Below are 12,979 nucleotides of genomic sequence, written 5' to 3'. Positions count from 1 at the left end.
CACAAGTTCAGTTCTTCCACTTTGCCCTACCCGTAGGCAGAGATGGGTATTCCATAAAGTGTATAAATGGAAATCCTTGCCCCCCCTTTCATAATAGGATCTGCATTCTTTCTGCATTTTCATCCCTCCTTTCCTTCAAAGAGGCATATGTACCATATTTTTCGTCCTATAGGGCGCACCGGCCCATAGGACGCACCTCGTTTTTTTTGGGGGGGGAAATGAATAAAAAAAAATTATCCCCCCCCCCACCGCGGCTGCCGCCCCAAGCCTTGCGCACACCTGCCCAAAGCACGGGGCACCCTCCGGAGGGCTCCCCGTGCTTCGGGCGACAGGCTGCCGCCCCAAGCCTCGCACGCTCGGCGGGACCTCCTGCTGGGTGCGCAAGCCTTGCGGACACTCGCCGGGGCTGCAGGCTGCTGCCTGCAAGCCTTGTGAGCCCGCAGAAACTCCCGCCGGGCTTGCAAGGCTTGCGGATAGCTTCCTGAAGCCTGGAGAGTGAGAGGGGTCAGTGCGCACCGATGCCTCTCGCTCTCCAGGCTTCAGCGAAAGCCTGCATTCGCCCCATAGGACGCACCCAGATTTCCCCTTCATTTTTGGAGGGGGAAAAGTGCGTCCTATGGGGCGAAAAATACGGTAGTTCTCTTCTTTTTATCCTAATACGAACCCCAGGAGAAAAAGTGGAAAGAGTCTAACAGATCCAAGGTCGGCTTGTGAGCTTCATGGTGCCGTGGAAATTTAAACCTGGATGTCCTTGGCCTTAGTTTGAAACCCTAACCATTATTCCACGCTAACTCCATCTGCTAGTTTTCAGTAGCTATGCAGAGCACTGGGGCAACTCACGCATGGCAAACCTGCTGCGAATCATCCTCACACACCATACATTTAAAGAATGTGATGGCCCCCGGAGAATCCTGGGAAATATAGTTTGCTAAGGGTGCTGGGAATTGTAGTTCTGTGAAGGGCAAACTGCAATTCCTGTGTTTCTTTTTTTTCTTTTCAGGAGGGGGGGGTGCTCTTTCAATGTGGAATTGCCCACACTCCAGAAAGCAGCTTATCTTTGACGGCTAGACGCTTGCCTTTTGATAAAGGACAACTGGGTTCCTTGACAATGCTAAATTCTGCAGAGTGTGGTTGCAAAAATGGCAAGATATATTAAGGCCCACTGATATACAAACGTATTTTAGATGCCGTTTTAGCTGACCTTAATTGGTGGGCTATAGAGCTGCAATTTCTGCCGTTAATAATAATAATAATAATAATAATAATAATAATAATAATAATAATAAATTTATACCCCGCCCATCCAGCTGGGTTTCCCCAGCCACTCTGGGCGGCTCCCAACGGATTAAAAACAGAATAAAACATCAAACATTAAAAACTTCCCTAAACAGGGCTGCCTTCAGATGTCTTCTAAAAGTCAGATAGTTGTTTATTTCCTTGACATCTGACAGAAAGGCGTTCCACAGGACGGGCGCCACCACCGAGAAGGCCCTCTGCCTGGTTCCCTGTAACCTCACATCTCGCAGTGAGGGAACCTCCAGAAGCCCCTTGGAGCCTTCTGTGGCTAACTGGCAGCCTGCATGCCCTCCAAACAATTTCAAGAGCCCCTCCACGTCAAAAGATCATCGCCAATATGGTGTCTGGAGCAGCAGCATACACAAAACGTTCAATGATCCACAGCCACAGAGCTTCTCTCCCTCTGAGCTCTGCGCTAAGCTGCTCTATCCAGCCTCTCTTGCACTGTCAGGGCGCTAAGCAACCAGTGTTTGGGGAGACTATTGAAGCAGTAGCCCCAGATAAGCAGCAGGACTGCAGGCAGGTCCGATCTCCCACACTAGTGGTGATGGTGGGAGGTAACACTTCGAGGAGGATGTGGTGGTTCCCAAAGACATCCCTCGCCTTTCCCAATGGGAAAGGTGAAGTGCAGCAGATGGCAGCCCCATTGGGTCCCTCTGTGTGTGTGTTCCTGTCTGTGGGCGCGATAGTGTGTGTGAGAGAGAGGGGTGTGTGTGCTCCTTTCACCTTTGACACTCCTGCCCCCTTCCTTCCCAGGGCTCTCTCCAGTTCGACTGCTTCCCGGTGGCTCTCAGCGGGGAGTTGCATATCACGGCATTCACTCATCCCCACTATCAGTTTGCACAACCCTTGCGGAAGACCCACTCTGGGCCAGGTGAGTTCCTTTCAGGCCTGCTCCAGAAATGAGCAGCTGAGGAAATGGAGCAGAGCAACCACCCAACCTCCAGGCCTTCCTTCTGTGTTTTCTTCCCACAGACTGCACCTGGCACAGAGCAAAAGATGCCATCCGCCTTTGCCAAGGTATGTAGCAATGCCACCGACTTCTTATCAGTGCCGCGGCCCTGACGCAGGCACCAGCCAGAGCCAGCCAAACTCCCCGCGGCTCGATTGATAGGGATCTGAGCTTCGTTCAAAACATTCCTACAGCGGCAACCTTTCCTAAGGCTAAAACCGCCTCTTTTCTGGGTCGAAACCAAAGGTCCAACAAGGACAGGACTGAGGGACATTCCAGCCCTCAGGACAAATTTGGCCCAACCTGAGTCACAGTTAGGCCCGGAGACCACTTCCTGCAAACGGTGCCAGTCAGCTCCAAATCTGACATCCTTTGTCACATCGGGAGCAGGTCGGCTACACAACCAGGTTCCCTGTGCGGTCGATCTCTGCATATAGCAGGTGTATACCTGAAGGAGCGTCTCCACCCCCATTGTTCTGTCCGGACACTGAAATCCAGCACTGAGGGCCTTCTGGCGGTTCCCTCATTGCAAGAAGGGAGGTTACATGGAACCAGGCAGAGGGCCTTCTCTGTAGTGGCACCCGCCCTGTGGAACGCCCTCCCTTCAGATGTGAAGCTATCTTATCTTTAAAAGACATCTGAAGGCAGCCCTGTTTAGGGAAGTTTTTAATATTTAATGCTGTATTGTTTTAACACTCGGTTGGGAGCCGCTCAGAGTGGCTGGGGAAATTCATAATAAATTATTATTGTTGTTGTTGTTGTTGTTGTTGTTGTTGTTGTTGTTATTTTAAAGCCAGGTGAGTTCAAGCTTATCAACTGCGCAAATGAGTTTCCCGTGGGGAACTTGACCACACTTCCAATCCCTGTAAGAACCAGGTTTACCAGTCCAATGCTGGCAAAGCCCCTGGTTGGTTCCTAGGCAACCAACAACCAGCTTGGGAGGCACTTTGCCAGGGACGTTGGCAGGCGATTGGGATAACTCACCTGTCCATCGTCTGATGTCATAGGGGCATCAGGTGGTGGACAAGAGGGTTGTCCCAGCCACCTGTTGTATCCAAGTAAATTCTACTCGCGGTTGGTCCAAATGGAGCTAACCTAGTCACATCCATTAATTTCATTGCTTCTACTCTGAGTAAAAGTGGAACAACACCTTGAATGAGGTCCAAAGTTTGTGTAGTGCAGCTTTCTGGTTTTCTGCATATTAAGGACTCATGTCCTAACCCTGATATGTTAACCTTCATACAGGCAAAGCAGTACCACGTAATTCAATTTTTATTAGTCAGGGGAAAGATGACTGTGCAAGAGTGGAATTTGGTGCGTATCCAGTCCGGGCTCTGGCATCCTGCTGTCAGAGAACCCCAGCTTTCATTCTTAAATAGCACATTCATATTACTCACAATTGCAGACTCTGTGACATAAGAGTCCACACAGAGAGAAGTTTGAAAATGCCATTCTGTGCTTGATGAATACTTGGAAACAAATGTCCGTTTTGTAAAATGTGTCCTGTTTGCGTAATTTGGGAGTAACCTGCATGGAGCAGGTGAACTCTGTGAACTCTGTGAACTGGGACAGAGGTGCTTACAGGCACAGTTCCAGTGACTAAAGAAACGATGGAGACGCATCTGATATCTGTAAAATTTGTAAGGGGGAAGACGCTGATCCAGTTTGCGACCGCTGTGAAAAAGGCAAATCATTCTTATTATTGTTTATTGAATTTATATACTGCCCTTTACCCGGAGGTTTCAGTGTTGATCACAGAATAAAATCAAAATATAAAACCACAAAATACATAATCAAAATAAAAACAACAACCCAATAACCCCCCCTCCCCCCAAAAAAACCTCCCACCACATTTAAAAAGGGCCTAGAATGTCAATCAAATCAACCGCAGGCCTGGTTTAAAAGGAACATTTTTGCCTGGCGGCTAAAGGTGTATAATGAAGGCGCCAGGCGAACTTCCCTGGGGAGAGCATTCCACAGACGGGGAGCCACAGCAGAGAAGGCCCCTTCTTGTGTTGCAATCCTCTGGGCTTCTCGAGGAGGAGGCACACGAAGAAGGGTCTCGGAAGATGATCTCAGGGTCCGGGTAGGTTCATATAGAAAGAGGCAGTCCTTGAGGTACAGTGGTACCTCAGGTTACAAACACTTCAGGTTATAGACTCCGCTAAGCCGGAAGTAGTGCCTCGGGTTAAGAACTTTACCTCAGGATGAGAACAGAAATCGCGTGCCGGCGGCGCGGTGGCAGCGGGAGGCCCCATTAGCTAAAGTGGTACCTCAGGTTAAGAACAGTTTCAGGTTAAGAATGGACCTCTGGAAGGAATTAAGTTCGTAAGCAGAGGTACCACTGTATTGTGGTCCTGAGTCGTTTGAGGCTTTATAGGTCAAAACCAGCACTTTGAATTGGGCCCATAAACTAATTGGTAACCAGTGCAGTTGGACCAGAATCGGTGTAATATGCTCAAACTGGCTTGCTCCTGGTGAGCAACTTGCCATTGAATTCTGCACTAGCTGAAGTTTCTGAACCATCTTCAGAGGCAGCCCTGCGTATAACGCATTGCAGTTATCTAACCTTGGGGTTATCAGAGCATAGACAACAGTAGTTAGGCTATCCCTGTCATGAAGCTCCACCACTGGGCGTAGCTGGGCCGAAGCTGATGGAAGGCACTCCAGGCCACTGAGGCCACCTGAGCCTCGAGCGACAGCAAAGGATCCAGGAGTACCCCCAAGCTACAAACCTTCTCCTTCAGAGGAAGTGCAACAAGAACAGGCAACCTCCCAGCCATCTGGTCTAGGGAACCACCCACTAACAGTGCCTCTGTCTTATCTGGATTGAGCTTCAGTCGGTTGGTTCCCATCCAGTTCATTACTGAGGCAAGACACTGGTCTAGCACTTCCACTGCTGAGTGTCATCAACGCGAGGGATCATTAGGAAAGGAATGGAAATAAAACTGCTGCTATCATAATGCCATTATACAAATCTGTGGTGCAACCACAGTTGTACAGTCTATACTTTTCTGGTCATCTCACATCAAGAAGGATATTGCAATTGGAAAAGGTCCACCAAAATTATTATTATTATTATTATCCATTTCAAAAATCTCAGAATGGTTTGCAATACATTGACACATTAAATAAAACAACCCAGAATAAAACATTACTGAATGAATTTAATATATATATTCAAAGCAACATAATTAAACTAAAATATTATCTTAAAGATTTCAAAATAAAATGTTACGAAGGAGTTCAAGTACAGAATGCACATTTAACGCAGAAATGTTAATGAAAAGAAATCTTAAACATTTCCAAATAAAACATGACTAAAGGAAGTCAAGTATAACATGTGCATTTAAAACAGTGCAATTAACAAGAGAACAAGATATTATCACAAGCATATCAGCTCCTGTTGCTGCCAGTCCTCGTTATTAAATACTGTATACCAAGAAAAAAGCACACCAAGAACTCAGGCCAATGTAAGTTTCAATAGTGGGAGTGGTCCCTACTCACAATTCAATACTCAAAAGTATGTATTCTAATGAAGATTACAAACTCAAATAGAGATTACAAACTCAAACTCAAAGAGATATGTATAACACAATAATTTGTTACAAAGATTTTCTCTTTTTCACTCGACTGTAATGTTGATCCTTATAATTTATCAGCTTGCAGGTGGAGACTCAGTTTCAATCATAGAGCAGAAGTCAAATTATGTATTGGAAACCAGGACAGGGCCCTGTTTCGATGTACAGTGCCAATCCTGCCAATGGTGGTTTATGGTGGGTGGCCGCTGTGGACGCTCAGATTCGATCTCCTGGGTCCGCACTAAGAGCCAGCCAAGATGAAGGAGATGGAGCGACTCCTCCGGGGGGACAGGTTACAGAATTTGGGACTTCTTAGTTTAGAGAAAACTAAACTTCACTGGATGTCCACAATTTCTAGCGTTCTGCGAGAGGGATTAAAAAACAAATAAACCTCTATCCGCTTTCTCCATGCCACGAATAATTTTATAAACTTGTATCATGTCGCCACTTAACTTGCTGTTTTCTCTAAACTGTGAATTTGTGTAGCGTATTCATGGCTGCCTCCTCTCTCCTGCAGTGCCCAGACTGGAGGTCTCCAGGAAGTTAGACAAGGCAGTGCTACATGTGTTAGACATCCCTGAGGGTCAGCGCTTTTCCATGTGGCTGTATCTGAATCAGACGAATGCATTCAAAGAGCTGGGCGAGGGCGCACCTAAATTGCTGGTGAGCAGAAGAAAACTCCGCCGAGAAGCTGAGCTGAATGCTCCTCCTCATAAGAACCCCCAGAAAAGCAGGAGAAGAGATGGGGGGGGGGGATTCTGTCTGGGAAGCCTAAATACTTACCTTGAGGGAACAGTTGCCTTGGCCTTGATGTTGAATTCCTTCCCCCTGTTTCAAACTCAAAAAGAGATGTGCAGTCAGTCATTGTTGTTGCTGTTGTTTAGTCATTTAGTCGTGTCCGACTCTTCGTGACCCCATGGACCAGAGCACGCCAGGCACTCCTGTCTTCCACTGCCTCCTGCAGTTTGGTCAGACTCATGCTGGTAGCTTCGAGAACACTGTCCAACCATCTCGTCCTCTGTTGTGGTGCACATTCGCTCTCACCAACCCTTTCCAGGCTTTATCACTGATGGCAATGCAAAAGCAGATTCCTTGCTTAGAGCCTTGCCTGTTTCTCCTATTGAAAGTCATGCCTTTCATCATCAAAATGCAAAAGCCCTTAGCCGCCAGTTCCAAATCCCGTTGGAAGCGGCACGTGCAATCATCCAGCAACGCCCTCAATGCTCTAATCAGATTGGCCACCCCAGCCCTGGTGTTAATCCCCTTCTCCTTGTGCCCTCCATCTTTCCCAACATCAGGGTCTTTTCCAGGGAGTCTTCTCTTCTCATGAGGTGGCCAAAGTATTGGAGCCTCAGCTTCAGGATCTGTCCTTCCAGTGAGCACTCAGGGCTGGTTTCCTTCAGAATGGATAGGTTTGATCTTCTTGCAGTCCATGGGACTCTCAAGACTCTCCTCCAGCACCAGAATTCAAAAGCACCAATTCTTCGGCAATCAGCCTTCTTTATGGTCCAGCTCTCGCTTCCATACATCACTACTGGGAAAACCATAGCTTTCACTATACGGACCTTTGTTGGCAAGATGATGGCTCTACTTTTTAAGATGCTGTCAGTCATACATTTCAGTCATATGCAGTCAGCCATACATTTCACTAATTTTCTTATCCTAATGATGTTGTTATAAGAAAAAACTGTTCCTTTCCCCTTTTGTGGTATCCAAGAGTCCTTAAGTGAGTTATTGGTAGGAGAAAATAACAGAGGCCAACCAGAGAAAATTGAGGCGCAAAACAGCTAGTAAGCCTGTCTCCACTCACCACACGCAGGAGGGAGGAGAGAACCCTGAACGATGGTGCGCAAGCCCTTATATAGACTTTTGAAACTGCCGGCCCTGTAGCCCAAGACCACCCCCGCAAAACATCATACATACATCACAGAAGGAGGTGGTCTGTTGCAGAAATCCTGTCTGCCAGGATCTGATAATGGTCACTGATTGCATTACCTGGGCAGTCTGGCCATTTCTTTTGTGATGGTTAATACTTTAATTCCTGAATCCAGGTCACAGACTCACTCTATTCATACACAAATACGCCCTTAAGACAGGTAGCAAAAGGCAATGGAGAAGCTTTCCCATTTCCTTCCTCCTTGCAGGGAAATATTTGAGGTCAAAATGGTTTGGGAGAGTCAAAATGGCTTCAGGATTGCTCTTCTGTACTATTTCAGACACGTGGTTTATATACCTATGTATGTCTTTGCCTTGTACATTTATGAACGTTTATTTTATATTTGGGACCTTAGAATTCTTATAAGTGTCTAGGGGCAGGAAGAATTTGAGACCAGGCAAGCTTTTTCTCGCTAAGCTGCTCTCACTCACGTCACTTCCCTGTTTTGTATTTAGACCGGAAACGAGAATGTGAGCTTGCCTATCGACCAGGTGTTACCATGTCTCTGCGTGGAGGTAAGGATTTTTGCACACACCACAAAGTTTCCCCCCTCGCTATACACCTGATGCACGTTTAACTTTAAATAAGTGTATGCCTTTCCCCAGAGAATCCTGGGAATGGTAGTTTACCCTAGCAGGGCCACAACACCCAGCATTCCTAGCTTAACTACAGTTCCCAGGATTCTTTGCAGGAAGCCAGGTGCTTTCAGCATGCATTAAATGTGCGATGCAGTTGCAGTGTTCTAAGCCATACCCTTCCTCACATTATGACAACAGTGGGAAACTTGTGGTCCTCCAGGTATTGTTGAACTACAGCTCCCATCACCCCTGATCCTTGACCGTGCTTTCTGGGGCTGATGGGAGAGCCACCAGCTTGTCACCTGCGACAAGTTTGATTTGGCCCAGCTGCTAATGTCCTAAAATAGTGGGTTAAGGTTTAAGTCTGACTAGAACCCTGATTTTTTTAAACAGAATTTTAATCCCAGTTTTCATACATGAATCATTTCACATAGCAATTTATCGGAGTAAGTCCTGGGTCTTACTGGGTCCCTGGACGTTTGACGGTCTACTGATCCCTGTGCCACCACTGTGATTGCTTCCCCACTGCCACCAACCCATTTCTCTTGGGCACACACAGAGTCCAGACAGTTGTTAACATTAAACCAAATAAACAATTTTCTTTTATAAGCATTAACAAGTTTATGGTTTCAGATAATTTTTCTTGTCAGTTTCTTTATCTTAGTTTCATTACCGGCCTATACCTTCCTAATAACTTCTAACAGATTATCCCAACTGTCTATCTGACTCCTCTTAACAGATTCTCTCACTCTCTCACATCAAAGTATCCCAACCCACAGACTTATCCTCCCTCTCTCTTCTGTAACACCTGACTGACTCCTTAACAACACTAACACTAACTCTAACTCCTCCCCTTGGGTTCCCACTTGCCAATCACTTCACACTCACTTAACCCTTTCCTTATGACCCAGCATGATGTCACCTAGGAGGGCAAGCGCCACAGTCCTTATCCTTTTTTTTTTTTTTTTTTTTTGCAATTTCTTCATGAGTAAGAGCATTTTTGGAATACCTCAAACCTGGTGATGCAAGTCCCTAAATGGTGCTTTGGTTTGAGCCGTGGTTATTTCCAGGACTTAAGGGCTGGTTTACAAGTTACAGTCTTATCTTGGTTGTCAAACGGAATCTGTTCCAGAAGTCCGTTTGACTTCCCAAAAACATTTGAAAACCAAGCTGCATATTGGGAAGTTCTGTCGGAGGACTAAAGTCTGGGAGGAGAAATAGAGAAATAGAGCTGTTTTTATATTGTGGGTGAAACTCTTCAGAGGGACTTAAGAACGACAGTTCTGTAATTAATGATGGAAAGAGCGATGTTATCTATGAAGGCGATGATATATGGAAACCATCTCGATTTGAGGATTGGAAGAATGGAAAAATTCACACAGGATTATTATTGGTGTTTATCGGCTTAAGGAGACTATCAGAAGAGATCATAAAGAAAAAAGAGAAAATATATGAACAAGATGTGATGTGGAAACAGCAAGATAAGACTGGATAGAATTATGAACTCTGTTTGGACTGATTTGGACATTAAAGCAGTAGCAAGAAGATGATCAGAATCCCCCTTCGGATCTTGAAATATGGGTCCCCTCAACAACAAAATTTAAAATTCGGCTTTGTAATTTGGAATTTATGTGATGTGATTTAATTTGATTTGATTGGCCGGTTAATAAAAATTATTAGAAAAAAGAAAAAAGAAAACCAAGCTGCAGCTTCCGATTGGCTGTAGGACCTTCCTGTACTCAATCGGAAGCTGCGGAAGCCGCGTCAGATGTTTGGCTTCCAAAAAAAGTTTGCAAACCAGAACACTCGCTTCCCGATTTGCGGCATTCGAAAACCAAGGTACGACTGTACTTTCACCCAGATGACCTTGAGAAGAAGCGTAATGGCTGAGGACACCATGTGGTAAGCTGCATGTGCACAGTCATTCACCAGGTGATTTCTCTCTCTCCCCCCCCCCCATTACACACACGACTGCACATCTTCCTTGCATTTGGCCTCTTATTCTATTGGGTATTGTGTTCATAGGTCTGGCCCAACGTCGGAAGCCAAGAAGATTCGCCCCGAACTCACCTGTGCCCCTTTTCAAGCGGTATGCGTTTTTTTAAAAAATCCAGTCCACATCGGACCCAGAATTTCAAAAAGCTAAAATGTTAGCATTAACATGGGGTGTGTTATTCTGGGCCGGTCATACCATTAGGCAGAAGGGAACATCTACCTCAGGCGGCAGGAAGCCACTGAAGTGCAGGGAGTCTCAAGGTGGTGTTGAAGGTCTTGTGTATGTGTCTCAGGTAGACTTCTTTCTGTCGCCTGCCCTAGGCCAACCTGTTACTATCAGGTGTGGTGAGGGATGCTGGCCAAAGCAGGATTTAGCAGGCATCTTTTTGTACCAAGTGTGGGGAGAAGGGTGTGTGTATTTGACATCTTCACCTCAGGCAGCAAACTGTCCTAGGCCATCCCTGAACATGTTGACAGAGGAGGACTTGCCATAGTTATGTGTGGAGGAAGAGCGGAGGGTGTGTATGTGTTGGAATAGTGTATGAAGGACATTCTCGCCTGTTATTACAAAGACTTGACTTCCTGTTCCAGATGCTGAGGCCTTGTCCAGGGCCTGGAAACAGAGCCGTCTGGAACTTAAAGTCTTTGAGGGGACGCTGGCCTGCTCTCTCTCTGCACCGTGCGACCTCCCAGGGGAGCTGGTTCCCTGCTGGAGGGGGGCACCCCATGCCTCTTGCCACCCACTGCACCCCCAGCTGAACCTGGCCCTCACCCCACAAGTGAGTAGAGCAAGGAGCAAGTGGGGTGGGGAAAGGAGATGTGGGCCAGATGGCAAGTGTGGATTGTGTGGAGTCCAGTAAGTCTCCAGACCCTCCAACAGTCTTCCAATGAAAATAGGGACATCCTATTCAATAATAATAATAATAATAATAATAATAATAATAATACCCACCAATCTGACTGGGTTGCCCCAGCCACTCTGGGCAGCTTCCAACATATTTAAAAACACAATAAAACATAAAACATTTTTTAAAATACTTCCCTATACAGGGCTGCTTGCAGATGTCTTCTAAAAGCTGGATAGTTACTTATCTGCGTGGCTCTCAGGGGTCCATACACTCCGATGAAAATACAGTGGTACCTCGGGTTAAGAACTTCATTTGTTCTGGAGGTCCGTTCTTAACCTGAAACTGTTCTTAACCTGAGGTACCACTTTAGCTAATGGGGCCTCCCGCTGCTGTTGTGCTGCTGCTGTGCTATTTCTGTTCTCATCCTGAAGCAAAGTTATTAACCCACGGTACTATTTCTGGGTTAGCGGAGTCTGTAACCTGAAGCGTCTGTAATCTGAGGTACCACTGTAGGGACATCCGAGATGAGCGCCGCAACCCCAGAATCGTCCATGACTGGACTTAACGGTCAGGGGTCCCTTTACCTTTACCTTTTTAAGGCCTTTACCCTTACCTTTAAGGCAAAGCAGGACATTCCGGGATCAAATCAGAAACCGGGATGGCTTCTGTAAAACCCTGGAAAATAAGGGGACACTTGGAGGATCTATGATTCAGGCTGCTTATGTGATGTAGACACGATCAATTAAATATCCGGCACATGGCCCCTTTAAGTGAAAAGGTGGTCATGACCCAGGAGGCCAGTTGTTGGAGAACTAACTCGGAGGTATGGCCTGGATGGGAAGGTTGGAGTTACTACTTTGTGCAGGCTCCAGGACCTCAGAAAGAAATAAGAGTGTTTGATTTCCAATTAACATGGCTTGCAGTGAGTTCCTAGTGAGAAGTCTTGTCACTTGCAGAGGGCTTTCGAGGTCAGGCTGAGGACCACAGCAGCCCCAGAGCTGCACATCGCCCACCTGCGTTCTGTGGAAATGTGGACATTATGGGACATCTACGTGTTACAGCTGGGATGGGGGAGCCTGGTGCCCTCCAGCTGTCCTGGGACGCCCCCCTCCGACTATTGGCCCTGCCGGTTGGGGCTGATGGGAGTTGGAGTCCAACAACATTGATAGGGCCCCTGGTTCCTCATTCCTGTGGTGTGCTGGGATAAGAAGCAGCCCTTCAAGCCAAGAGCATCTGACAGCAGGTCTAAAGCGTGAGGGGTTTGAGGCATTTGCCCCAGAGTTCCCTTCCAATGGGTAGCCGCTGGGTTGGTGGTGAAGACATGGGCAGGGGTGGACGTGCAGGTGAGCTGTGAGTTTTGTGACTGTAACAAACTCTTTCCGAACCTCTTAGGTGCCACAGGAGTTCCCAGGACTGACACCCCACCCCAACATCTGTGTGCAGGTAGGAGATGTTGGGAATCAAGCCTTTATCAGGAGAAACTGGCCACTCTCCAGGCACCCAGCTTGATCTCCGGTTGACCTCCCTGTCTGCATTCCCCGGCAGGATACAGGCTAGGTTGCGATAGGCGATCCTTCTTGGCGTGAGAAGAACACATCACTCTTTCCTGCCCCCCCCCCCCGGGCAGGGGAAAGAGATAGACAGAAACGTATTTACATGCCTTTATTTCTGTCTTTGCAGCGTTACAGAAAACACCTCTGCTCTCTTCAAACTCCAACAGCTGAGAGACAAACTCCTCCTGTACTTCCTGTACAGCTCATATTACACTCTGAGCTAATTCCGGTGCCCTCTGC

The 12,979-nt window shown here is 46.9% G+C and overlaps 1 protein-coding gene across 2 annotated transcripts in view; it reads left to right on the top strand.

Moving 5' to 3' along the window:
- IL17RC (interleukin 17 receptor C) overlaps nucleotides 1-12,979 on the top strand; it is a 38,307-nt gene that overhangs the window by 11,358 nt on the left and 13,970 nt on the right. For both annotated transcript variants that reach the window (XM_082209590.1, XM_082209591.1), the window contains 7 exons: nucleotides 2,053-2,170; nucleotides 2,272-2,316; nucleotides 6,347-6,492; nucleotides 8,221-8,280; nucleotides 10,369-10,432; nucleotides 10,930-11,117; nucleotides 12,579-12,629. In XM_082209590.1, the coding sequence (XP_082065716.1) occupies nucleotides 2,053-2,170; nucleotides 2,272-2,316; nucleotides 6,347-6,492; nucleotides 8,221-8,280; nucleotides 10,369-10,432; nucleotides 10,930-11,117; nucleotides 12,579-12,629 (672 nt within the window). The remainder of the gene's footprint in view (nucleotides 1-2,052; nucleotides 2,171-2,271; nucleotides 2,317-6,346; nucleotides 6,493-8,220; nucleotides 8,281-10,368; nucleotides 10,433-10,929; nucleotides 11,118-12,578; nucleotides 12,630-12,979) is intronic.

Source organism: Podarcis vaucheri (assembly GCF_965113315.1).
Source record: "Podarcis vaucheri genome assembly, chromosome: 2".
Classification (NCBI taxonomy): Eukaryota; Metazoa; Chordata; class Lepidosauria; order Squamata; family Lacertidae; genus Podarcis; species Podarcis vaucheri.
Note: the sequence above shows the minus strand (reverse complement) of the source record. Positions and strands in the feature narration are given on the sequence as shown.